Source organism: Drosophila erecta, unplaced genomic scaffold, assembly GCF_003286155.1.
Source record: "Drosophila erecta strain 14021-0224.00,06,07 unplaced genomic scaffold, DereRS2 tig00000021-arrow-pilon, whole genome shotgun sequence".
Taxonomy (NCBI): domain Eukaryota; kingdom Metazoa; phylum Arthropoda; class Insecta; order Diptera; family Drosophilidae; genus Drosophila; species Drosophila erecta.
Window position 1 is genome coordinate 22,886,209 of NW_020825198.1, and position 27,402 is coordinate 22,913,610.

General features: G+C 39.2%; 2 protein-coding genes across 3 annotated transcripts; one reads left to right on the forward strand and one right to left on the reverse strand.

Annotated features, from left to right (window-relative positions):
- Positions 1-3,829: 3,829 nt before the first annotated feature.
- On the forward strand, positions 3,830-10,784 carry LOC6544650. 2 transcript variants are annotated; one of them, XM_001973749.3, is made up of 3 exons: positions 3,830-4,580; positions 5,001-5,301; positions 9,301-10,784. In XM_001973749.3, exons 1-3 carry the CDS (start codon positions 4,427-4,429, stop codon positions 10,154-10,156), a joined length of 1,311 nt encoding a protein of 436 aa, XP_001973785.1. In that variant the 5' UTR covers positions 3,830-4,426; the 3' UTR covers positions 10,157-10,784. The 2 variants fall into 2 exon arrangements, with proteins under 2 accessions (XP_001973785.1, XP_026833163.1); XM_026977362.1 differs by lacking the exon at positions 5,001-5,301.
- A 3,188-nt stretch (positions 10,785-13,972) lies between these two features.
- LOC6544651 lies at positions 13,973-14,960 on the reverse strand. Its single transcript, XM_001973750.3, has one exon. It carries the CDS (start codon positions 14,916-14,918, stop codon positions 14,250-14,252), a length of 669 nt encoding a protein of 222 aa, XP_001973786.1. The 5' UTR covers positions 14,919-14,960; the 3' UTR covers positions 13,973-14,249.
- Between the last annotated feature and the right edge of the window lie 12,442 nt (positions 14,961-27,402).

Below are 27,402 nucleotides of genomic sequence, written 5' to 3' on the forward strand. Positions count from 1 at the left end.
GAACACAATCCGTCTCTCCATCTGTCCGTCTTTTCTGACGAACGCCTCGATCTCAGGAACTATAAAAGCTAGAATATTCAGACTAACCATGCAGATTCCAGACACAGTGTAACTTTGTTTACTCATGTCAATACAATAATCATGTCACTCTAACGCCCACACACTGCCGTAAGCTGCCACGCCCACACTTTTGTAAAATGTTTTGTTATTTTTTAATTTTTATATATGTATCTTGCAAATTTCTATAGGTTTGCCAACAAACTTTTTGCCACGCCTACTCCAACACCCACAAATCACACAAAACTCTCACGCCCACACTTTTACAACGTTTTAAAGTTTGTTTTTATTTTATTATTTGTTTTCCAATTTCCACCGATATTCCAGAAAATGTTGAAATTTCTTGTTCGCACTTCCACTAGCTGAGTGACGGGTATCTGATAGTCGGAGAACATTTCTATAGCATTCTCTCTAGTTTAAATTATGTTATATTTGCGAGGGACTTCAAGTAGCAAAGCGATTGGGCTCCACCTAGCAGAGGTCACAAATGGTTTACACAACTGGCAAGAAATAATAGCTCCACTAAGACTACTTAAATATATGTTTCAAAATTTGTAAAAGGCCTAATCTAAAGAAAATTAGGTAAAACCTAAGTTTTCTTTTTTATTTCAGAGAATTTATGAAGTGCACAAAAGTTAAACAAAAATGTTTAGTTACTTCAGTTTTTTACCTTGTAATTTACTCTTTATTCAATATGAAATAGTTGTTTTTGTGTATAAATTACTTAACTACTTTTTTTGTAAAAACTATGCGAGTGGTTGAAGATCAAAATAGAGGTCCATATGTAGACTTCGGTCCGACAGCGAATAGACAATAATTTTAATATTATATCATATTTTTTTCAGGAAGAACACTATCATTATACAAAAATATTATTAAACGGAATCCATACCATATTTTTTTGTTGTTTAAAAACCAATTGCATAATATTGCTTTTATTTACGGACGGATAAACCGACGGACAGACATGTCCAGATCGACTCGGGTATTGATCCTGATCAGGAATGTATATATATATATATACTCGTATATAGTTGGAAACGCTTCATTCTACTTGTTACATATTTTCCAAAGAATCTAGTTAACCCATTTACTCTACGCATAAAGGGTATAATTACTGGAAGAGAAAGTAATTCAGGTCGGATGTACTATATTAGAGCCCGAATATTTTTTGTTACATGTACGGAGATCTAAATATACTCAGTGGTCCATCTGACTCCATCAATTGCGGCTGGTCGCCTTAAAGATTCTTAATTTTTTCTGGGGGCCCGGCCATATCTAAGCAATGAACAGTTGAAGGGAGGGTTAGTATTTGATCACAGTGTGTTTTTGTGGACTCCGTCTGCCGTTGTCTTCGTTCGCTGCAGTTGTAGAGTCGAAGTTCAGTTCATTATCGTATTTCCCCGCTTATAGAATTTACAAATGAACATTTGGATCACACATGTTGGTCTTGCCAAAGAGCGAAAGGAAGGGACAGAGAGTGTTAGAGTAAGAAGGCGACTGAGAGAGTGCGTGTGTGTGAGTTGCAGCGCAGATAAGACCGTCCGAGGTTGTCTATTTTGTCCCCCGATCATTTAAGCCGCTGAAATCCAGTAACTGCAATCGACAACCGAGTCGGCAGGGAGGCAAATGGCGAACAGAGAGCCAGAGCAAAATGAAAACGCTTTGTCTGTACGTAATTTATGCCTAATGAACTATTTCCGGCCAAGTGTCAATTAATGTATTCTGTTTTGGGGCAGCACAACGTGCCCGCACAAACGTTGTCACGATCATTTTTCTGGCAAAACTCTGCGATCCCCGCCCTATATCTGATTCCCCACCCTCTTCACCAATGCAATCGCTCGCTTCCGTTGCCGTCTTTCCTTACCCACAGCTACATAAATATGTATCTGGCCTGATCTGAAGATTGCCTGAATGAGAGATTTGGCCCGTTTGCTCACAGAGTGCAAGGGTATACAAGGTTAGTCGACCCAGAATTTACTTACGTACACACAAAAAACCATATTATACAAGATCGAAAATGTTTTCTACACAGAGTAGCAAACTTCTGACTGAAATTATAAAAGTATCTGCGAAGACGTCGATATGCAATGCTAGATATAGATTCATATTTGTATAGATACACATTCAAAAAACTAAAGGATATTGCCACCCGATCACAATATGGATCTTTAGTAGAGCAGCTAATCGAATTGATAAGTTTTAACTGGCTTATTATACCCGTTACTCGAAGAGTAAAAGGATATAATAGATATTAGTTGAAAAGTATGTAACAGGCAGAAGGATAAGAATATATATTCTTGATCAGGATCGATAGCCAAGTCGAACATTCATACGGACAGACAGGCGGACAGTCCGTATGAATGTCGAAATCTCGGGAACTATTAAAGCTAGAGAGTTGAGATTAAGCATTCAGCTTTCAGAGACTTAGACGCACCGCAAGTTTGTATCGAAATGTTGCCACGCCCACACTTACGCCCACATACCGCCCAAAACTGCCCTGCCCACCATTTTTCAGAAATGAAAAATTTTTTAATTTTATTATTTGTTTTGCCAATTTCTATGCCAACAACTTTTTACCAATGCTCATTCTAACGTCAAATTTCTTTCGATATGCCAAAAACATTTTGTTCTCGCCTACTTTAACTCGTACAATCCGCTCAAACACCAGTGCGTTTTAGAATTTTTTATCAAATTTCTTCGCACTCCCACTAGCTGAGTAACGGGTATCTGTTAGTCAAGCAACGTGACAATAGAGTTCTCTCTTATTTTCGTCTGTACCTATGTTATAGCAGCTACGTCATAATCTATCAAGAATATTTACTACGTATACAAATGTACTTTATATAGTCGGAAGTGTCTAATCTCACTGAAAAATTCGTACATTCCCTGTAAGGGTATTAAAAAACGACAGAACGCCTTAGTCAAGTTCAAGAACGTTGATATCTTGGGAACTGTTTATCCATAAATTGAATTTTTGTTCCTGCAAATGCGTATTGATTTACTGAAAGTTGGCTTTTATGCATGGTATATATTAATATATAATAGGATAAAAGTCCATTCAACGTTCCAGGATTGGGGAACTTGAAAAATTAAGTGCACTGCACACTAAATATTTTTTTGATTTTTCTCATAATGTGTACAATAATAATAATAAATATGCAAAGTAAATCAAGTTTGTCAGGGCCCTGAAATACACAGCATTACAACTGGAACTAATTTGTCAACATTTAATAAATATATAATAATAAGTATATAATATATATAATACTAAGTATATTACACTTGATTTGGTTTGTTTTTGACCTGAGTAAAATATTAGTATTTGTCGTATAAACAATTTTCTACTCGTTGCCATTGTTAATTTTTCAATTGATTTCGCTCTGATTTCGTTGGAATATTTGAAGATTTTGTATTATTTTACATGAACGAAGGTTTTATCTTGACAAAGTGTGTATGTATATAATATATATACATACATATGAATACATACATATGTATACCCAGTACACTCGTTTTTATTATTTTAGTCTATAAACTTTACGCGTTGCAGATTTACAGTAGAATAATGAGCTCCTTAAATTCTTTAAAATTGTTCCGACGTGCGAATCGACCCCCATTTATAAATTGCAGCTGATATGGCCAAAGTGCAGCGTATTTTGTCAAGAAACGCTATCCAAGTTTGGTACATATAAATGTACGTCCATGTGTATATGGTACATTCATATACATATTTATATATGTACATACATACGTACGTACGCTCGACAATTCCTCTGCTAAAAACCAAAGGCGAACGCGTCAACGGATTTTTGTATTACACACATTTTCTGATGTTTCGTTCTGCGCAGTCCGATGGTTGTGAGTGTGTGCGACGCCGCTTTTCGCTCGCTTTTACTTTCTGTGGCTTGTGATTGCGATTAAACGGGGTTTTCATCCGGAGAGTCGAGTCGCGCTCTAGGCAGCGCCCGGAGAGCGGTTTAGACCGACATGTCTGGAACTGGGGTCTGGATCAGCTATCAGAGGGGCTGCGACGCCGACGCAGATAACGGGAACGGTGGCAGCGAGCCACGGCCGGAGAGAGGCAGAGAGCGCGAAGAGCTGGCTCTCATGTCGAATGCGCGTGATTTTTTGGCTCTGAATGCGGGCTTGCTGCCAACTGCGCTGCCGGCTCGGCGTCGACGACGGCGAAGCGCAGCCCACTCGCCGCGGTGGTTGTTATTTTCTGGTCTTGGTTTTTAGTCGCCGTTTAAACTTGGTCGTGAGAGGGTAGCAGCCCCGTTATCAGCCGCCCGTGATCGCGTCCAAACGAACGAGTACAGTGAGAGCCCTGGCCAGCTCAAGCCTTCAAATCCTCCAGAACATTCTGATGGCGCCCGTGAGCGGCTGTTCGCCCACCGCCACACACTCGCTGCAGGACATGAGTGCTGCCGCCGCGGCGATCGCTCTAGACATGAAGCCCAAGTTGGAGCCCCTCCCCCTGGCCGCCGCAACTGCCCTGCCCTCACAGAAGATCAAGAAATGTGCGTACACAGATTTATTCCCCACATGCATGCAAACATACATATGTATATATGTACATTTTTATGCAAAATGCACTCGAAAGTCGATACGTCGAAGAAGCAGTAGAATATATTTTATCTATTCATTGCCTATTCAAATAGTTCAGTTTACCCTATGTGCAATGTACATATTTACGTACATACATACATCCATGTATGTACATATGGGTTAAAAAAGTTCGACTTATGGAAGTTTTGCTGTGCCTGTACCGTGCTTTCTTAAGTATTCGGCTGACAAAAACTGAAGGACGTTCCTATTTACACTAGGAAAAACATTTTTTTTAAATGCTTAGAGGTTAACTTTTGGAAAACGTAGCCAATTTTTCGAATTTTATTTATCGTAACTTATATCTATTTGCGTTCAACTCTGTGTCCCATTAGTGGTTAGGCGCAACGCCTCCGACAAGCTGAAGCTTATTCAAATGGTTCACGACAACCCCATTCTCTGGGACTCCCGTCTTCCGAATTTCAAGGGCGCCGAAGAGGAAAAGAACCGAGCCTGGGAGCACATAGGTCGCGAGTTCAACGCTCCCGGGCGACGCGTTGCACGGGCCTTCAAGTCTTTGAGGGAATCCTACCGCCGTGAACTCGCCCACGTTAAATTAATGGGCAATGGCTTCAAGCCCAAGTGGAGTCTCTATGAGGCCATGGATTTCCTGCGCGATGTCATCAGAGAACGAAAGTAAGTATAAGGCACAGTATTGTAGCAATTTGGTGCCCAGGTGTCGGTTTTAAATTTAAAACCTACAAAGAAGTTTTCATGCCAAATCGAATCCTGGGCTTGATCAGTGATATAGATCCCGAAATGTTCAACCTAAAGTATTTTCCATTCTCTGCTTGAGACTACAAATCATATCATTAAATTATCTTAATGCAAACAGTGATCTGAACTCAATCCTTCCGAGGGGAAATAAGTAGATATTGTAGGGAAATATCTAACTGATAGTCAAAAAACTAAATAAATTAATTGGACAAAATTGTCTTAAATGGGGAATTTAGCAACGCCTAACAGAAACGAAACTTCAAATAGATATCAAGTAAGCAACATTTAAAAAAACTTGCTCATAAATAGGAGTCATGCATATAAACTTATATCTTTTATTTCAATTAGTTGAAATTACAAATTACCAGTAGTTAAGTGCAAGAAATTCTATAACAATGGAAAACTCTTACAGACCGTGGTGATAGATTAGACTTACTTCTAAGTTTTCTTTTTATCATTCGAACTTGATAGTTTTATAAACATAAATAAGAATATACAGAGTTTACCTGCCCAAATAAATGAATTATCGTAATTAACGTTACGTTTTGGAGGTCAATTTTAAACGTTGAACCGTCATTCTCTAGATGTAGGTCACCTTTATTATTTATATATAATATTTTGCTAAGGAATATCAGCTTACACAACGACGAATTTTTGAGTCAGAAGTACATTTGGCTACTTATATTACAAAATGTTTGATAAGACACTAACCATACATAGACCGAACAACGGTCAAAGTTCAGCTTGAGTCGTGAATAACAACTTTCTGTTATTGATCGTTCTTCTTATGAGTTCAAGTTTGTCAGACACGGCTTGATTCATGCGAAACAAATACGTACTCGTACATCAGTTTAAAGCCCAGCATACTTATGCATTATAATAAGGTGACTCACCTTCCCACCAATCGTATACATATGTTATGCTTTCCAGTCCTGTGTCTGTAAAATGTTTTTCCAAATTTGCTCCCCTAGAAATATGTATGGTTGTCAGTAGTCAGTGAAGCGAACCTTGTTGAGCGGGCCTTAATCAAAAATTATTGCAGAAAATTCCAAGAATCTTATCACTTTATGCGAGTAGCCACTTCAGCTTATGTACACTGAGAAATGTATAAATTTGTGAGTCATTGCTTAGATCTAATGTGAATACATTTATTCGCAAAATCACGGAAGCTTAAATTCTATGCCAGTTATTTTGAATAGTCAGACAATCAAAATAAACCGAAAATCCTGAAATATATTAAGATCGAATAGGTCAGCACTCATAGAAGTCGTTTATGCCCGAACGATTAACAAAAGGGAATCAAATTGTTACATCAAAACATGTGATTACAAAAACATAAAGTTATTCTGAACTTAACTACGAAACTCCTGTAAATATTCGTGAGCACTTCCATTCGGGCCTTCAGACAGAACGCATCCCTTAGCCCACTCGATTTGCATAAACGCCAAGCAATTCGAACAAATCTCAGCTCTGTGTCTGGTCTGAGAAAACATCTGCCCAGCGAAAAAGAATAGCAAAAACAAGGCAAAGGGGCATATGGACACTAAGGAGCGGTAATGTGGAAAAAACCAATCCGAACAAAGGAATGACCGGGCCAGAGACCCGCAAATGGTCTCTGTCGAGAGTCTGCCCCGTCCAATGTTCTGGCTCATATGGAGCCGTGCCCGAGCTGCGGGTGTGTGTGTGAGTGTGTGTTGTACTTTATGTACATATTTATATGAAATAAGGCCATTTCCTTTCAATTGACTGTACCCACATGGGCAACAAGCAGTCGACGGCCCCGACACATGCCCGCGCACACTCTCCCATGGTGTGTGTATATATTTAAATTTTTATTATTGTGAGCTGATAACAGACAGCTCAACGGGCCCGGCCAGTCGGGCAGCGCTTGAGCCGGAGCTATAGCCGCAGCTATAGCCGCAGCTATAGCCACAGCCATAGCCATAAAACAGATCTCGGCAGGCGGCGAATATTATACAACGCGGCAGCATCGTAGCTACTTGAACCAAAAACGAAATGGAGGGAAGCTGCTGCAAACGCAAGCCCAAGTCCATCGAATAGAGCTGGCGCGGAGGGTGGAGGACTATGGGAAGGCGCCGAGAGAGCGATAAATTAATGAGAGCACTACGAAAATGACAATCAGCACCGAAGAATACGGATTGCGAGTGGACCAAGTTGGGAAAGACTGGCAGCTCGCGAGAGAGAAAGGGAAAGGGGCTGGTGAGGGAAAATGTGCGAGGTTCTGCCTACATGCCACATACCATACACATGAGCACGGAGCATTCGTAAAGATCGCTGTGTGCGTGAGCTGAGCAATTGAACGAATCGCTCGGTCTGGCTTCGGCCGGGGTTAAAAATATGCCCACGACCATTAGCCAGCCGCATCGGTCCCGGCCAAGGGGTTGCTCAGACCCAGAGTCGGGGTCTGGACGCCTCTTCCAGGCTGCCCTGGCCCACATGCCGTCGGCGTTCAGGCCTCTCTTTCTCTGTGGGGCTCTCGCACACACACACACACACACACACACACACACACACACACGAGACCACTTGGGTGTGAAAGTTCTGCTGGGCTCTGTCTGTGTCACGCTTATGATTTAATAAGCAAATGAGCTGCGAAATTGCTGAAATTGTTGGGCTCTCCGTCATCCCCACAATACGAATCTCGCTCCACGCCTCAAAATCTTTATCCGCCGTATTTCGTATTGAAATGCTTCAGCGAAATGCGTCACGGAAGAAAAGGGGGCCGTACTTGCCTTTTGATTCTCGAGATCTACCTTTAAATGCCTTTCAATGGGACTAGACCACGTTTAATTATGATAATAAGAACATTCTAGTCCGCAAAAACCATAAGTCTGATACGGATCATCAGGATATTTAGTCCGGGTATATTATATTCATAGAGCTGTTTCCAAGTGCAAGTGGACGAGATCTTAGATAACAGACCCAAGCCCATCTAAATACGTCACAATCTCGGAAAACGGCTTGGGACCTGAGCAAGAGCGGAAGCAAATAATGATAAGCCGAGCTATTCACAAACCGAAAAGAAACCAAGCCACGGTAGAGTCGAAACCTTTAAAACCGCAAGTAAATAAAGCCATCCCGAATGTGGAACATGTGAAAATGTACTTCGACGTGATTAGTCCTGTGAGTTTTATGGGCTTGGTTGGCGAGCGAGTATCAGTTTTCAAATTTTCCAATTGTCAACTACCTGCAGCAGATAAGCCTGTCTGCGAGGTCGGCCATGCCCGTGCTATTGGCAGCCGACTGGGCCAGATTGTGGCATTCGGCAAATAACTAGAGACATGGGGGAGGCCTAAAATAACCACGTTCAGATGTTCTTTGAGTACCCGGCCTAGGCAGCTGCATTGCCTGGGAAAACGCCCTTGAAACTTGAGACAGGAAACGGTAATACACTGAAATACATTTTTATTTACGCATTTCTTGTGTTGTTGCTTTAAACTGACACATTTTAAAAATGGGGATGTATGTAAAGAAATATTCTATGGCCACAGGACACACATCAACTCTAGTCGGTGTATATAATGTATTCTTTATTAGATTTACTATTTAAGATCTTAGCCGGTTCTTAAGGGGATATAAATGTTGTTTTATTTTAATGTGTCTAGAATTGGATTAAATATTTATTATTTTTGTATGATGATAATATGATATGATTAGGTTCAATTTAAAGTTAAAATAAATCCGATAAGAGGAATACGAAAGCAAGTAAATACGAAACAAGCCAATGTAAAAGTACTTTAAAACATTTCCATAATTTTATTAGGGCTATGTGCTCTAAGATTTATAAGTATTGATGCTTGATGAGTTGGGGTCTATATTGAAAGATATACTTACCACGCGTTTGACGTTAATATCTGAACTAATTTAGTCTTCAAACATATGTTCTTTTTATTATAGGGGCGCATCGCATGCAACCGATCTTAGCCTGACAGCCTATGGCCATATTAACAATAACAACAATAACACTAATAACTTGGGTGCAGGCGGAAAGGCAATGACCCTGAAGCTGTCCAATTCCTTCAACGAGTCCGCCGCAGTGTTAAATCTCTCCAAGTGCTCCTCGATTAATGTAAGTGGCGATCACTACTACTGCGATTACTATGTGAAGCCGGAGCTGGATCTCTCGGTGGGCGGTGGGGCCGGAAGTAGCACCAGTGGCAGTAGCTCCGGCGGCGGACCACTTCCTCTGCCCGCTCACCAACACCAGGCTCACAACGACAGTCGGGTGAGCTCAACACGGGACGAGCATCGGGCTCTGCAGCACAGCTGTGAAGACATTGACGACAGCTCGATACGCAGCGGGGACGAAGATACCGGCCACGCATCCGACGTAGTGGAGGAGTTGGATGCCATCGATGCAGATTTTCCTTATCCTCTAATCCTGGATTCCAACTCACGCGGTAGCCCGAATGCTGGTGTGGACGAGGTGGTCTTGTCCCGCAAGCTTCGTCGGAACGTCGATCAAGATGGTTTGGAGGAGGGTAACGGGCACGGCGATGCAGTTATCGATGGTGACGACTACGAAGAACAGATGCTACAGCAGCACCGCCATCTCCGGCAGCAGCAGGGCGTCGCTAGCGGAGGTCTGGATCTGCCGCCCCCACAAACTGTACGTGAGGTCTTGAACTCCAAATTCTGCGGCTTTATTTCCGCCAAGCTAAACAGCATGGAGGACTCGGAAGCGGACAATTTAATGAATCGCATTCTTCTGTTACTGGTTCAAGTGCAGCAGTGCGAAGGGTCCACAAAATAGACATCCTAAAAGAAGAACACTAAGTGTACAAGTGTAGTTATAGTAGCCAAAAAAAGTTCATTATGGATGTAGCTAATCAGGGCACTTACAACTGATTTTATCTTGCCATTCCATATGACCTCCCCGAAACAAATACAAATTTACTTGCCAATGCCAAATCTGTGCCATACCAAAAGGATCAATTAAATATGAATGATTTTCTAAAACAATCTCTCATTTTTTCGCTCTTGTTTACAAAAATCAACAAAACTCAACGAAAAGACAACACAAAGACGTAAACCAAATACATCAAATAAGAAACATATTTTAATTAAGCTTTGAATGTTAATTTCGTTTTAAGTCGATCAACTGTAGATCATACTCATGCCAACGTCTCATCACATTAAATAATTCTTTATATAACCTATTATTTTATCCAGATTATCGCCAATCTTATAGTATAACTTCTTGTTAAGTTAAAAACGATGAAATTAGATAAGAAAAGTGTTAAACTTAAAAAAGTGAACATATTACTCATAGTTTCATATACAGCGATATGAATATTAATAGTTTCTGAACACTAAATGAGAACAGTTTTTACAATTTGTCGATACTGACGTTTTTGAATAAAACAGCATATATGACAGTATTTATATTTTGGTATCGATGGACGCCCATAATATTTTGAACATTCAGCCCTATTTAAATTTACATTTTTTAAATAATACTCCAGCTTAAAATGTATTCCATACATCGGTAGGTATTGACAAACAAGTAAGGTAGGCTCTAATACAAAAGTAAAAGGAATCTTCGGCTTGCCGATGCTACTACTCACACATTATATAGAAAACAAGATGGAATGCTTAAGTCGAGTTCCCCGACTATCAGATTCGGGGATTAGATTACCATATTTGTCAGACTAAAAGTTATGGGCGCTTCGTGGGCATTAGAGTGGGCGTGGCAACATCAAAAACAACAACACTGATATATATGAAACCGAAAATATTATATTTATTTACAAAAAACTGTTGTATACCATTTTTGTTATCAAAAACAACGCAGGAAACGTTTCTACATTTATTATGCGATTATTTCCACGGCACCACACGCTGTTATACGCTCGCAATGCTTCCTTTACTGTGTTGCAAAAACCTTATTAAAATTAATATACCTTCTGCAAGGGTATACAAATCATTAATACTGCGATATTTTTTGAGGTTTATCGGCTTTGGAATGTTTGCGGCCAATGTATATATGTATATTAAATTTACGCTGCTACATCTGCATGCTTTATTCTACCTTAAAAACTCGTTTACTTCCTAAAAGCCTGATATTCAATTCTGATAAATTCTGCTTTATTCCTCCTTTTACATATTCTTAAACTAGAAACTAATGGTAAACTAAATTTGAATGTGATTGTCGTTCTTCAAGTAACTGACTGTTAAAATATCTTGAAACTAATTACAAATTGGTAGCCTACGACAACCACCCAACATCAACCCAATAGCAAGCATACACATTGGACCTGAAAGACATCCATATATCATCGTGCAAATTCTGTTCAAGTGAGACTGCAGGGTTACCAATTCAATAATACAGACGGCGTATAGGCAAGGAACAAAAGGATAAACGACTATAACAGCGTATGAGCCACGGTATGCGATCCTCGTGGTTTGAAAAGACCAGGGTAAGCAGATGTAGGTAAGCCCAGCCAAAAAAAAAAAATGGCGAGTCGAAGATCTAGAATCTGGTTATCGCAGAATATGAAAGAAAATTTCAATTAGATAAATACATAGCCACATCGAAACCTACGGTAAGCAACCCTTATCTAGAGATTCGGCCGGGCCAAAGCAGCTAGGTAACTTAAACCCTACAGAAACAGCGTTGCGCATGCGGGGCAATTGCCAAAACTCAGCCCTGGCCTCGACACAGCCCTAAACTGGTTTTCCAACGCAATAATAGCTGAATGGATTCATTGTAAGCCGTTTTGCAGTGCCAATAAGGGATGCTGCCTACGTGTTGGCCTTTGAACAGAAGGCCTAACAGAAGCGGGTTCAATGACCCTGGCCGGCTGCCTAAAATTTAAAAGAGGATCCAACATTTTCCCAAGACTAAAACTTTAAAATCAGACCGAATTTTATATCTTGCAAAATAAAAATTTGTTTCAATGACCTAACTTCGAATCTTTTTTCGGCTGTATGTACCGAATTTAGATCAATAATAACTATGATTTCTTTTCTTATATTTAAAATTCATTTTACTATGACTATAATGTTACTACGACATCTCTATTTTAATTATAAAATAATTAAGCCAAAAAACTTTATGATTAAAAATAGCAAAGGTTCAATTCTTCCCCATTTATTTTTTGATAAATCTTTTGTAAGCGATATGATATAGTTTTCTGATCCGGCCTTTTTCACCTATATACTACCTGGAATAGGAAAAAAACGTTTATAAAAGTTGTTTGCAGATAGCTTTACAACTGAGATACTATTTGCAGACGGGTAGATGTACAGACTATTTCGACTCGTTTAATGATACGGATCAGGAATAGATATGTATATGTAACATGTACATACATACATATATACTTGACTCCTTCACTGCAAACTTCTGACATGTATACCTGTGCAAAGTATACACAAGTTTATAACCTTATAAGTGTATAATAATACTTAGGGCACTTTAAAATATTTTCAAAAGTCGCACAAACTATTACTAAATCGTCTCTAATCTGAAACTTTTACTTACATCGGTTTGCGGAAGTTAATTTACATTAGGGTTAATAAAAAAAAAGAATAATCTTTATTTTGCGTGGTAAATTTTATCTGCCACATTGTTAATCTCTTACTGTAAAATTTAACTTGAAATAAGCGCAACTCCAATGTATGTAGGTATGGTCTGCCCTATAAATTACGCGAATGGTAACGTCTCACACATATCTATGTATAACTTTTTTATTAAAATTATTAACCGATGTCACCTTTATTAAATTATTAACCGGCATCTCTTTAACAAATTTTATGGCGTATGTACTTACATTACTCGTAGAGTAGAAGAGTATACTAAGTTTGTTGAAAAGTATGTAACACTTAGATCCTTATCAAGATATGCATCGATTTGCCAGTCTATCTGCTACTATGCACGTTGAAGTCTAGGGAACTTTTAGGACTAGAAAGGCAATTTTTTTCAGATTTTTATACCTATTACTCGTATAGTAAAACGGTATAGTAGATTCGTTGAAAAGTATATAATAGGCAGAGGGAAGCGTTTCCTTCTAAAAAAAAATATATATTCTTGATCAGGATCAATAGCCGAGTCGAACTGGCCATGTCCGTCTGTCCGTATGATCGATCTCAGGAACTACAAAAGCTAGAATGTAGGAATCAAGCATGCAGCTTCCAGAGACGAACGCAGCGTACGTTTTCCAAATGCTGCCACCCCCACTCTGGTTTGTAGGCGTTAGAATCGGTGTGGAAAACTAATTAAAAAATTAAAAAATATCAAAACATTTTTCAAAGTTGTAGGCATGGCATTTTTTTGGTTTATGGGCGTGGCAACATTTGGAAACAAACTGGCGCTGCGTCTATGTCTCTGGAATCTGCATGCTTGATCTCAAAATTCTAGCTTTTGTAGTTCGTGAGATCGAGGCGTTCATACGGACAGACGGACGGACAGATCGACCTGGCTTCCTTCTGCCTGTTACATACTTTTCAACGGATCTAGTATACCCTCTAACTCTACGAGTAACGGGTATAAAAAGAAGTATTAAAACATTTTTAATCTGTAAAAAATATAAATTTAATCTTTAATTTTTTAAAAATCTTTGTCATTTCATTTGTTAAGATTCCACGCTGTTCTTTGTCTTCTTTTCCCGTTTTTTGCTTTTAATCTTAAAGCTAAATTTAATATTATTCGTCTGCAGCAGCTCTACATAGTTCATTTTTTTTAAATTTTTTTAAGGTATCATTAGAGGTGATGTCAGAACTGTAAAATGGGATGTAACTGTAATGGGATTTTGCGGTCTTTTTTCTTTCGGATTTTTATAAAATTAAAATAAATTCTTAATTTCCGCATTTAAAAGTCCCTTTCTTTTCCATCACATCTACGATTAAGTTGTTGATTTGGGTTGCAAGAAATGTGTATCTAGCTTTCTGTACTCAATATCACAACATGTGCCTTCCATGTACCCAGTGGCAGGTTTGCTTTCTTCCTTCGCATGACCAATGCATTTTCCGATTCTACCACAGCCCTGGCCGAGGACTTTGCTTCGGGGAGCTTTATTGGAAGCATCTGTAGAAATCCTCAGGGATCTGTTTGTGGCCGGGTAATGATTAGCATGAAAGCAGACACCAGTTGTTTTGACCAAGTCTCCGAGACTTCCTCGCAGTTGGCAGAGAATCTTGTCTTGCTTCACGCGAAGTTTGGCAGGCATGGAGAACTTTTCATCCCATATGGGTCCAGTCGCATCTAGTCCCTTTGCTGTTAATCGCTCCAGATCTTTCAACAGATTGTCCCTCTCGCAACCAGAAGCCAATGATATCTGCCGCAGTCGGAACTGAACTTTGGCATAATGGGAAGAGATTTTAAAAAGCGCCTCTTGCAACTGCTCCACTTCACCCTCAAGCTGACACTCATATAGCGTCATAGTCCTGCTGACCATCCGGCCTTCCGAGTCAAGTTCGGCGTAAAGTCGCTCCTCTTCAAATAATTCCGGTGAACTGGATATGGTCCGTCCGGATACAGCGACATTTTGGTCTTCATTATTCTTACTACCCATAATCTGTGCAGAAAATGTATGCTTTTTTTCCAAGAAAGCCAAGAAAATAAATACACAATTTTATTTTGACAGTAAAATTCAGAGTAGAATACTTACTGAACGTATTTCTTATTTCAGTTGTATGAACACTTATATGATGTGGCATCGGTGGAGCGCCCTTAATATTATTTAGAGCAATAAAGTCAGAAACAAAGTTGAGCACTTGAGAACAAGAGAACATTTAAGAGTTAATAGCTTTTCAGCTTTTATAGTTCCCGAGATCACATCGTTCAAAACAGAACTTCGGACAGAAAGCCGTACTGATAGACGGATATGGCCAAATCCACTCGGCTGGTGATCCTGTTTAAGAAAATATGAATACTTCATAGGTTCGGAAATGCCGGTTACCTATTAAATACTTTTCGACTATTCTAGTATTCCTTTTTACTTTACGAGTGACGGATACTAAAACTGTCAGTCCCACACTTAAAAGTTTCTATTATTAAATTAACATTTTTTATCTTGCCAATACCTACAATTTGAACATTTACTTTAGCAGCGATTTATAAATGATCATATAAGGGCTTGACATTGGTACGTCAAAGTTCCATATAATTCTGAAATTAAACATTGTTAATAGTCAAATTTTCAAATAATATTTTATAATAATATATTATGCTAAATACACCACTTCCTTATATACGTATAAATAACCATTTTCGAATTCGCCACTAAATTGAAGAAATTCATTCGCTGGCTTTGAAAGCAGAAATCGAAAAATGTACATTCTTATACCCGTTACTCATAGATTAAAAGGGTATAATAGATTCATTTAAAAGTAAGTAACAAGCAGAAGGAAGCGTTTCCGACTATATAAAGTATATATATTCTTGATCAGGATCAATCTACTACGATCTACAACGGCCATTCAACTAGAATGTTGAGACTTAGCATGTATGTACATACATATGTAGCTTCCAGAGACATTGACGCAGAGCAAGTTTGTTGCCCCGCCCACTCTAACGCCCACAAACCGGCCAAAACATTCACGACCACACTTTCGAAAAATGTTGTGATTTTTTTATTACTTTTTTATATATCTTGTAAATTTCTATAAAAACTTTTTCCAGGCCCACTCTAATGCCCACAAACCGCACAAAACTCTTACGGCCACACTTTTAAACAATTTTAAAGTTTTTTTTCATTTAATTATTTTTTCCCCAATTTTTACCGATATTCCAGAGAATGTTCAATTTTCTCGGTTGCACTCCACTAGCTGAGTAACGAGTATCTGATAGTCGGAGACCCCGACTATAGCATTCTATCTTGTTTTTTGTTACAATTAATGTCTCATAGATAAACGATTAGTTTAAGAATTTAATTTAATTTAATTTAGTTTTGTAATTTTAATTTAATTTGTAGTTCCCTAAATGTTAGAAAATATTTAAATGTCAAGACAGTTTTTTCTCAATAAATTGCGTTTTAATATCATGGTTGGTTATCAGATATCCAAAGGTAACTTGAAGTGAGGTGTTCGACCCCGAAGTCATGGTATTAAATAAAAGCTTTAAAAGTGAAGCCATACAATAGATTAATTTGCCGAAGTGCTAGAGCTGGCGTAACATCCAGCTTACTCAGATGCTCCGGATATTGTTAGAAAATCTACTGTGTTTCTGGACTGTGCCAGCCAGATTATGGCATGCAAAATTAGCACTTAGTTCTAATCAATACCAGGTGCCCCATAAACGGATCATTCTGCCCAGAGCTTTCACAATTCCCAATCATACATTTGCGTCTATTTCCATGTTCGCGCAACGGAGTTGCCCACAGCGCGGCATAGTAGAACAAGCCAACCAAATTCATGTATCCAAAAGATTTCGTATGTTGCAAGCAATTGATTTGCAATGTCCGGGCCCCATAATCTACTAGTACTCCTATCGGGAACACAAGGATGCTGCTGCAAGCCCTTAAGGGAATGGTGAACCGGAAAACCAGGGAAATGTCGATTCGCGGCTCCGAGAAGCAAATGCAGCGTTGCGTTAGTTGTAAGCGGATGAACATGAATACTATATGAGATTTGAGTCAAAAAAAGGGTCCTCTGTTGCGCGTTAGTCTTGTTCTTCAACGGCTTTGAGTAGTGCCTATTTAATTTTTGTATGCTTTTATATCACTGTTGAAAGGTAGTGTCCTAACATCGAAGTCATGTTAACATTAAGGCGTCCACGTGGTGACGAGGCGAAAAGGAAGTTAATTCTTCCTTCTTCCTATATACATATGTATATTGACACGAAAACTTCAAAACTTGCTGTAATAGTACGGTCATATCAAAGCTCATACACCAATTAAAATATACTATATAAACAAAAACTGTTGCAAGCTACCTTAAAAAATATAGCCTTACAAGTGTAAAGTTAAAATCCTAGAACTGTTAAGAAGGTTAGGACTCATATCGATATTCTTGCTAAATATTCGCGTCTTCTGACAGTCCACCTAGTGACGGAGCGGACACCAGTCGCAAAAATATAAATTTTGTGGTCCAAGAATGTGTAAAAGTTAATTTTGATGGCCTGGATGGGACTGTCGTCACCCACATCAAATATAAAATTCATGCTAAAACAAGATAGAATGAAAACAAGATAGAAAACATTTTTTTAACGTGTGGGTGTGAGAGTTTCGTGCTGTTTGTGGACGTTAGAGTGTGCGTGGCAAAAAGCTCTTTTTTTCAAATCTATAGAAATTTACAAGATATATTCTAAAATTAAAAAATATCACAACATTTTTCAAAAGTGTGGCCGTGACAGTTTTGTGCGGTTTGTGGGCGTTAGAGTGGGCGTGACAACATTTGGAACCTTGGGCTGCGTCTATGTCTCTGGAAGCTGTATGCTTAATCTCAACATTCTAGCTTATGTAGTTCCTGAGATCGATCATAGGACAGACGGACATGGCCAGTTCGACTCGGCTATTGATCCTGATCAAGAATACGTTTCCTTCTGCCTTTTACATACTTTTCAACGAATCTAGTATACCCTTTTAGTCTACGAGTAACGGGTATTAAAAAAGTATTTCGCATTGACTGTATTAAATACATACCTGTGCACCCTTACATTTCTACTGATACGTGACGTATGAGTACGTTAAATATTCTGTACTGTAATAAAACGATGATATATGTTTTGTATGATGAAGGTACGATCGACACATGTTTTTTCCTTAAAGAGGTCAAATAAATATAATTTTTGGTGACAAAAGTTTGTATCAGAAATTTTTGCATGTTGAAGGTGCTTTTTACAGTGTAATATTTTAACGGACTTTTTAACCTTATCTTTTGTACCGCTTATACAATAAAAATTTACCAAAAATCCGTCTATCTAAATGGACGATCGACACTAACAAATAGATGAGGTCGGTTATGTTACATTTAAATATCAAAACAGGAACATAAAAACATGTTAATATTGATATTAGTGTTTCAGCCTTTAAAACAGTTCCACAGAAGTATAATTTGTTCCGCCCACCTTTAAACCAGGAAACTGTTGGACAATCAGATAATAGCATTACTTAAGCAGTGTTTTGTGTCCTGTGAATATTTATCGCAGGCTGAAGAGTGCTGCGGTCCTGAGCCGGCAGATTCCGTCTTCCGGATGCTGCTCTGGACTCCGGTTCCACCCAGCTTTTGTACTGCGTCCGTGAAAACTCCGGCCATAAATCGCGTAGCGCGGCCTGCTGCCGGAATAACGTCAGCTGTCAGCAGTTTGTGGCTTCGAAATATAAAGCACATCTAGGAGCGGCACGGTAACGAAAGAAAGCGGCTAAACTACTCTTAGATATAGCAAGTTCGTAATTGGAATTTGGCTCGCTCAGTTTATAGCTGTCTATTTAAGAGAGCACTAAGAGCGCTGGGTATTTCGCTCTTTGCTGAAAGTTTGTGGAAACCCACGCGAATATATGCAGTTTTTAAGTGAGCGCGGCTTTCCAAATTTTCCAGTGACACATGTCGGCTCGCGTGTACAGAAGAGCAGAAAGAGAGCAGAGCAAGCTCGCATGCTCTCCAGAAAACGCACTTTGCGGTGCATTCCATTCCACTTTTGCAGGAGTCTTCGCACGTTTTTGGGACAATTTCGAATGGTTTATGCAATCAAAACAGATGGGAAGGTAAACCCCAGAAACAGTCTGCCGAATCCTGCAGATGCGTGTATCCGGCTGCTGTTCCTCCTGTTTCTCCGGCTCTGTCAGTCTACTCCGCTCGCTCGGCTTCCATTGGAAGACTACTGCGCTGAGTTTTGCCCGACTAGGAAAGAGGATTCGAGTCCGCTTCCCGACGGCCTCTGTAAAAGAGCCGTGCAGTTTTCGTCCTCCTGCTGCGTTCAGTTGCAAACGGACCTTTCAGACGCTGAGTTCGAAGTTCGCTCGTGGTAAAGGCGGAAGCTGCTGTCCAGAAATTGTGGGAAACGTAAATATAGGGACCACAGTCCTTCCCACGCGGTAAGTCCCGGCTCCGAGTGCGAAACGACCATGTAGCCGACTCTGTTCTGTGTGCGCCCGCATCCGGTTTTCGTTTCGGTTTCGCTCGGCGCTTGTTAACTGCTATTTATGCAGCGTGTTTCGCGTCCACATCCTAAATAAATGGAAATGTACCCGAATAGACAGAACGTTAGCATTTTTAGGGAATGCATTGCGGCTGTAAGACTGTAAAAGACCCTTTGCTCGCTTCGCATTGGCAGTATTACACGGTTAACAAAAAATATTTTTCCAAAGTTTGTTGTAGACCAGAGTAACAACATTACTTGGCAAGTCGCCGTAAGATTTCTTTTTTAAGTTGCAAAGTTTGGCACGTGTTTGAACTTTGGGCGGGTGCCCATCATCTGATTGACGGTAATGGGCTTATAATCGTAGGACGGGTGTGAATTATTAAGCCTTGATTTCTGCGAAGTGAAATCAAGTAAAATCCACTTTGGAAAATTGGAAATATACAAGTGTTGTATTCATCAAACACCCATATGGGAAGACATTGTGCTTAAAGTAAATTACTCAGTATCAAAACGAAGTGCGGTTGATGACCTCAAAGCAGCTGCATACTTGAGAGCCCAGAAAAAGACGATTTAGTCAAGACAGGTAAGTGCAAATACCAAAAAATATATTGTTTGCTCAGGCTAAGAAAAATTTAAAAATTTTGAGTGACGTGAAAAGAGCATTGAGAAATGCGCTGGCCATTATGAATTAAGCAATAATGATCCATATAAACTGTAGACAATTACTAAATCACGGCGTTTAGCGGTGAGAGGAATCCAAATAGATATGAAAAGTGAAGTAGCACAAAAGCAGGAGGAAAACTTTAGGAACTCATTCGGGCAGTTTGTCGGGAGCCATTCAGTCAATCAGCAGCAAACAACAGTAGAAATTCTTGCAAAATTACAATAAAGAATGCACAAAGTGCGAAAAGTACGAAAAGAATTTTAATTAAACACAAATAAGAGAAGGGCTCTGTTGGAAAAGTCGGCAACAGAGGGAGTCAAAGGACCATTGGCGCGGGATTCTTTAATTGCCAAGGCTACCAAAATCAATGTTTTGTGTAAGCCATCGATTGTCATTCGGACTTTTAGGGACGGGGAACAGCACGGAACAGTCGAGCTGAGATGTGGGGGCGTGGCGGGTGCTCCTCTTCAGGTGAAGTGCGAACTGAGGCGCCGTTTGAGTGCCACCAAAGAATAGCTTCTTGCTGAAGTGGAAAAGCGCCCGGCAGAAAGGAAAAGCGATGCAAAAGATTCCACCGACTAGCACTATACGAAGCAGCTGGGGAAACAAAGGCGGAGGCAACAAACTGCAGAGGCTTTGTCTGTCCTATAAGAGGAAAATTGAAGAACGCAGTAGCGAGCGAGAATTAAACCTAGGATTGGAAAATGATGCGTACTGCCGATTTTGTTTAAAAGCAATTAATTAATTAATTAAATTAAGCAATTAATTAAAGCAATGAAATTAATTTTTAAAACAAATATTGTCTAATATTTAAATTTATATTTACTATTACATAGGTCTGTTGGTTTATTTCAAATTTGTAAATAAATTTGCCAGAAAAGGACGCACTTTTCAGAAACCGCACCCAACTATTTTGGGTGCACCTTATCTTTATTATCAAATTATGCAAGGTATACGTTTGTGTAATCAAAACAACAACAACAATTTTCCCTGCATGTTTTAGAATATATATGTACATAAAAGAATATGGATATATTTGCATATGAATTTATATCTTAATTAATATTTATTTTATGACGTGCACAGGTAGTAGCTCTTCTTCAGTCCATAAGATTATAGAACTAGAAAAGTGGTGTATATAAATGGAAATACTTTTCAACGAACCTGACATATAATCGATTGATTCGATATTTGAACAAACATAAGCTACTGATAAAAGCATGCCGCTGAATCCTGAGACAAGCTTACGAAAAAACAACCCGGTACCGATAAAAGTGTCAGCCAAACTTTTTATTATAATACAAATTGTACTACACTAAGATAAATTGTGCCGTCGACCCACGACAAAGGTTAAGATGCTTTTAATAAATGAAAGAACGCACGGACACAATGTAATAAAGCTACAGAACAGCTATTGGTCTATTTAATTATTTGTTATACCCGTTGCTCGTAAAGCAAAAGGGTCTACTAGCTTTCTTGAAAAGTACGTGACAGATAGACTGAAACGTTTCCACGCCTACTCTAACGCCCACAAATCGTAAAAGGCTGTGACGCACACAATTATTGTTTGTTTTATTTTATTTTACTCTTTTACTTGAATTTAATAGAAAAGAATTGGAAATTTCACACTAGCTGAGTAACGAGCATCTAATAGTCGAGGATCTTGACCATCGCTTTTCTCTTTTTGTACCCGTTACTCGTAAAGTGAAATGGTATACTAGGTTCTTTGAGGAGTATGGAAGAGGTAGAAGGAAGCTTAAAAAGTCTAAAAATGCCACGCCCACACTTTTAAATAAATTGTTGATTTCTTAAATTTTGTTTTATTTTCCTTATATTTCTATCGAAAGACAGAGAAAATTTATCATTTTCTACTAAATGGGTAACGGGTATCTGATAGTCGGGGAACTCGACTGTGGCATTCTATCTTTTTTTTATTTAGGGAAGTTATTGCATGTCAATAGTAGTTATTAATGTTTTAAAATAAGAATCGAAAGCAAGAAAGAGCACCTTTTGGCCCATTTCGTGGTGTATTATTGCGGCAGACAATTTCACGAAATTTCCAATAATTGAAGCACCTGCTGATGAAGGGGTAGGGGAGATTCCAGCACGCAACTACCAATAATTGTTGCGAATCGAGTAGCTACCCCCTCTCCGCGCATTGTACATTTTTTTTTTTGATTGTAACTTTTTAGATTTCTGTTAATGCAAATCGGTTGTTGGCGTTTAGCACGCAGTGGAGAGAACACAAAAAAAAACAAAGTTTGTTGTGAAGAGTAACTCATAAATCCCCTGCGATTACCCTAAACATGGAAATTCAGATAGCACAGGTAAATAGTTGACCAAATATTTGATAACTATTTGTGCGGTAGTATGTCGAAATCTCATAAAACTTTCATTCGCTTTTTCTTTTGAAGAGTATTGTATTTATTTTTTGAGTATTATTGTTTAATTATAAACAGTTCTGCTGTTCAAACGTAATGAAATGTCCCAAAAAAACATAACACACTATCGGTCTATGAGGTAATATAATTTGAAACAGACCACAATATACATACATACATATTTACATGTTGCCAGTCCATATCGCGCAGCTACTAACGTTTGCATGACGTCGGCATCGTGACAGGACACCAGACTGCCGTGGTCCTTTCCATGTCAAATCAGTTTGAAAGGACACTTTCCGCCTGGCGTTTATAGTTGATACACCCAAAAAAGTGAGCTAAAACTTACCAATTACTTAAAATTGAAATAAAGATCAAGATTAATTTATGACCAGGCATGGAATTAAAAATCCATAATTAAAACCTAACTAAAATTGCAGTATTTTAATAAAGTATCTTAGTATCCGGCGATTATAAGCCTTTTAAAACTGTGTACAAGAGCAATGTCCAATAAGTTTTTCCAGCAAAAAAAAAAAGATGTTCTCGTTCCAAAAGTAAGAAAATAGTCGTAAAATTTATAACTTCTCTGCACGCGTTGTTTCCACATCCCATCGGCCAGATCCTAGATCTCCGTCGCACTGCTGCTGCTTTGCATGGTAGCTGATCCCACATCCCAGATACAAAAGGGTTCGGCAACACAAAAGCGCGTAAGCGTATTATTAATGGCTAGTACAGGGAGGGGCGTAGGTCTCCAATGGCATGCGGTTGCATTTTGGCACAATATACGACTACCAGCGCATACTCACTGACAGTATTTACAGCTTGTTCCGATTTTTGCCAGTATTATGCCCAATTTTGATGGCCAGGGGAAGCTTCTAGCCGAATTTTCACTCATCTATCAGTTTTTGCTTGCCTGGGCTAACGCAGTCTGTAATAAAAAATAACCATTGTGGCATCTTCAGGCCTCTGCGCTCCCTTTATCCTTTTTCCTGTTGGTTGGGTGGACCCGGTTGTGTGATATAGATTTTCATGCTGAAAATGAAGCCCGTCGGAGCTTGCGATATATCACCAACCCACGCCAGAAATGGCAACGAAATCATTTTTCACTTTTGAATTTTCGCCAAATAATTTAAATTGTTTTGCAAAAATGCACTACAAATTAATTTCGCCCAGAAGTTTTCATGTGGACTTCGCAGTAGTTTTTAAAGAGATATTTTAGTTTTTTTACACAATTTCCCCCAGTAAATCCTGAACTCCGAGTACTGGCAAAGAATTTGGTACAATATTGATTAACATGAAAGTATTATTTTACTTTAAACTCCAGTACACGTAGTAGATAGTTTGCCTTATAGAAGGCAAACAGTTTTATCCTTTATATGAAAACATAAAAATCGGTTGTAATGGTGCCATCAGAGAGTATTGTACCAAGTAGCAAGACTTTACAAAATCAAAGGCGGTGACAATGTGAAAAACAAATTATGAACATAAATGTCACTGTTTGATAGCACGGTTGCACTGCTATTGCTAACCGAAGGTCTCTCTCAAAGGATTTCATCCGTTTACGAGGAGGTAAGACCATGACCGAGTGGAGGTGGAAAGTTTTTCTTCACTAATGCTATAGTCGAAATCCCCGACTATCAGATACACTTTACTCAGTTAGTGGAAGTGCAAACGAGAAATTTCAACATTTTCTGGAAAATAGGTAGAAATTGGAAAAAAAATAATAAAATGAAAAATAAACTTAAAAGTTTTTTAAAGTGTGGGCGTGAGAGTTTTGTGTGGTTTCTTGGCCTGGCAAAAAGTTTTCTGGAAAATTTATATAAATTCACAGAATATAAAAACAAATGAAAAAATAGCACAACATTTTTCAAAAGTGTGGCCGTGACAGTTTTGTGCGGTTTGTGGGCGTTAGAGTGGGCGTGGCAACAATTGGAACCTTGGGCTGCGTCTATGTCTCTGGAAGCTGTATGCTTAATCTCAACATTCTAGCTTATGTAGTTCCTGAGATCGATCATACGGAAAGACGGACATGGCGAGTTCGACTCGGCTATTGATTCTGATCAAGAATATATAAACTTAATAGCGTCGGAAACGTTTCCTTCTGCCTGTTACGTACTTTTCCAGGAATCTAGTAAATCCTTCTACTCTACGAGTAACGGGTATAACAATGCATTTCAAATGATTGACATAGCGAGTCGATGCATTGTGTTTTTCTTTAAGAACTCGTTTTATAGCACTACAACGTATTTTAATTACATGACGGAAATTTATTTAGTGAAGGCGTGTGAGAAATCATCAAAGGATCTCTTCTGGAGGACTCACATAATTAATTTATCAAGCAGACACGTTATTACGATACTCATTTACATTAATAATTAACAGTATCCGTACATATTTACAGGAGCCCGAATGTTTCCTTGTTGTATTGCATTGACAATTCTTAATTTATGGTGTTGACTTAACCCAGAAGGGGAGTCCGATTGATGGGCAGACAGGCTAATTGTATTCGACATCCTTCCGCGCTGCTTAGTCGCCTAGCAAAAATTACATATCCTGCATGAACAGCGAATAGCGCTTTCTATGCTACCAACGTGCCACTCCTCCTCCTGAGTAAGCCCCATCCGTTTTTCAGCAAAAATAAAAAAAAAAAGCAAATTTCCCAAAGAAAGGCATTATGAACATTAGTATGCTCTTGGAAACAGGTCTAAAATGCTTACCTCAAGGCAAGGCTGCTAGGAAAAAGGATCTCAGATGTCAACAAAAGTAAATAGAATTAAAACTAATTAAAAAAATTTTTTTTTGTCCAATCTAACAGTATATGCGCCTTTCTTATATGGGCATTATTTATATTGACCATAATGTCGGAAATAAAAATACACATGATTTTAAAGCCTACATAGCTTTCGAATTCGGAAAATGGTTCCATACTGCTTTGCAACTTTCAGACTAAAATGGTGAAATGGATGGTTTCCCCAACAAGAAGGGTATGTGACGTTTGTCTAGCCGGAGATAGCACTAATTCCTGCTATTCCCAGTCTGCGCCTGCTCGTTCTGCGCGGAATCGGAAAAGGGAGATGGTGGGCGGAAACAGTGTCAATTCGCGATGGGATGACATGCAGAAGTTGTACGCAAAGACAATGAATAAGCACACGATAGCGGCGTATTCCTCCAGTGCTGGGAGGGGTGCTTCACTGTGCTAGAAGTATGCATACAATGAAAAACCACAGATAAAGTTTCGTAGTTTTTCTCGGACTTCATGGAAAGGTTTCTAAGGCAAGGCGTATGGAAAATGCAACTGCACTTAAATATGCATATGTCGGAGTGCCCATGTGTCTTGGTGCGGATGCAGTGTCGGTGAAAATAAAAACATTTCCTAGGGCTTTTTGATGAACATTTAAACGACAATGGCCATTGCAGAACGTCTCTGCGTACCGCATTCTCCGCCAACTCCTTCCCACCGGTTTACCAGTGTAGTATTTTTTATTCATGAGCTTGGTTCTTTCCGGTCGTCATATACGAAGGGCTTTTCCTACGTACGTTAAAATGATTATTCTATCTGTCTGCCCTTTATTTTTTTGTTTTGAGGCTTACGCTTTTGTTGCGAGACAGCCATTGCTATTCTTTTGCACATGCTCGTATATTTGAAACTTGGTTAGCTGGTTAGCCGGCTGTGCCTGAACGGACTTTATTTTTAAATACCAACTTTAAAGTAGCTCAATCGATTTTCTGTTTCACGCAATAAATTACCAGTGCGGCCCTGCGCTGTTGATGCTTCCGTCCTACCCGCAGACTCAAAGCATTTTGAAATTCCCTGCTATTTCATGGTATAAATTTCGTGGGCGTTTGCTGTTCAATTAACTCCTGGCTAAAAGGGCAGAAACGACAGTCGGGCAACAATGCCATTGGCAGCAACAAGAGATACATGAGCCGGGAACCAAACTCGAGGAAAAACTTGGTAAAACAGCTTAAACTTTTGGCATGTCAGACATCGCTTTGAGTGGTAAAAGGTAGCGGTTGCGGGCGTGGCATCGGATCAAACTTACGTGGAGGAGCTACGTTAGTATGCGAATCTAGCCCCCCATCAGAGCTAGCCCTAGCTCGTTCGATACAATTAGGGCCGCCCTTGTGGTCTGCAAGTTGCATAGAAAATGCTCCATTAGACACTTTTCGGCTCGAGCGAAGGCTCGGTAGGCAAAATAGCCTAAAAAATGTGCTTAAATAAATTGCCAGTTCTTGCGAGCTGGAAAACTATAAGGCTCGCACATTTTACCATTGTTAAGCACTAGGCAGTTGAAAGGCGTACAAGATTCTAGCAATATACAATACACACTCGGTTGTCCTGTTGAATCCTTGTTTGCTAGTGTGTGATTTTGATTGATATTCGAAGCTTATGCCCTCGATGTGTACTTGCTAGAATTGGCAGACTTACATACACTGCCAACAAACCATTTTTGTCATTTCAACATTCATTAATCAAATGGAAAGTATGCGGGACCCTCATGGGCACTTACATTCGCATATATGTGAGTACGCATATGAAGACATATTCCTGCTTTAACAGATTTCAGTTCCAAACGCATTCACCAAATAATCAGCGTCAGTCCGAGTGAGACTACTCAGAAAGAAATGTGCAGAAGGATGCTTGTTGTTTTGAACCACACTTCACAAATCTAATCAAAGTTTACACATCAATTGTTCTAAGCCAACTTTCCGATCCCATTGAGTTTTCCGATTCGGCCACCAAACAAATGTGGCAGCCTTGCCAAAGTAAACCTAGCAAGGGCAGGGAGCTGAGACAGCATGATTGAGCAATAAGTAAAAGCCATTCCTTGTGTCTCGGCTATGGCCAACAGCCAAAAAGGTATGAAAGTGGAAAATTGTGAAATCTGTCAACGAAAAATATTTGAATATCGACAGGGACAGGCTGAAAA

Coding starts and splice junctions, on each gene's coding strand:
- LOC6544650 (XM_001973749.3), top strand. CDS start 4,427: ATGGCGCCCGTGAGCGGCTGTTCGCCCACCGCCACACACTCGCTGCAG. Junction 4,581..5,000: donor CTCACAGAAGATCAAGAAAT/GTGCGTACACAG, acceptor GTGTCCCATTAG/TGGTTAGGCGCAACGCCTCC. Junction 5,302..9,300: donor GATGTCATCAGAGAACGAAA/GTAAGTATAAGG, acceptor TTTTTATTATAG/GGGCGCATCGCATGCAACCG.
- LOC6544651 (XM_001973750.3), bottom strand. CDS start 14,918: ATGGGTAGTAAGAATAATGAAGACCAAAATGTCGCTGTATCCGGACGG.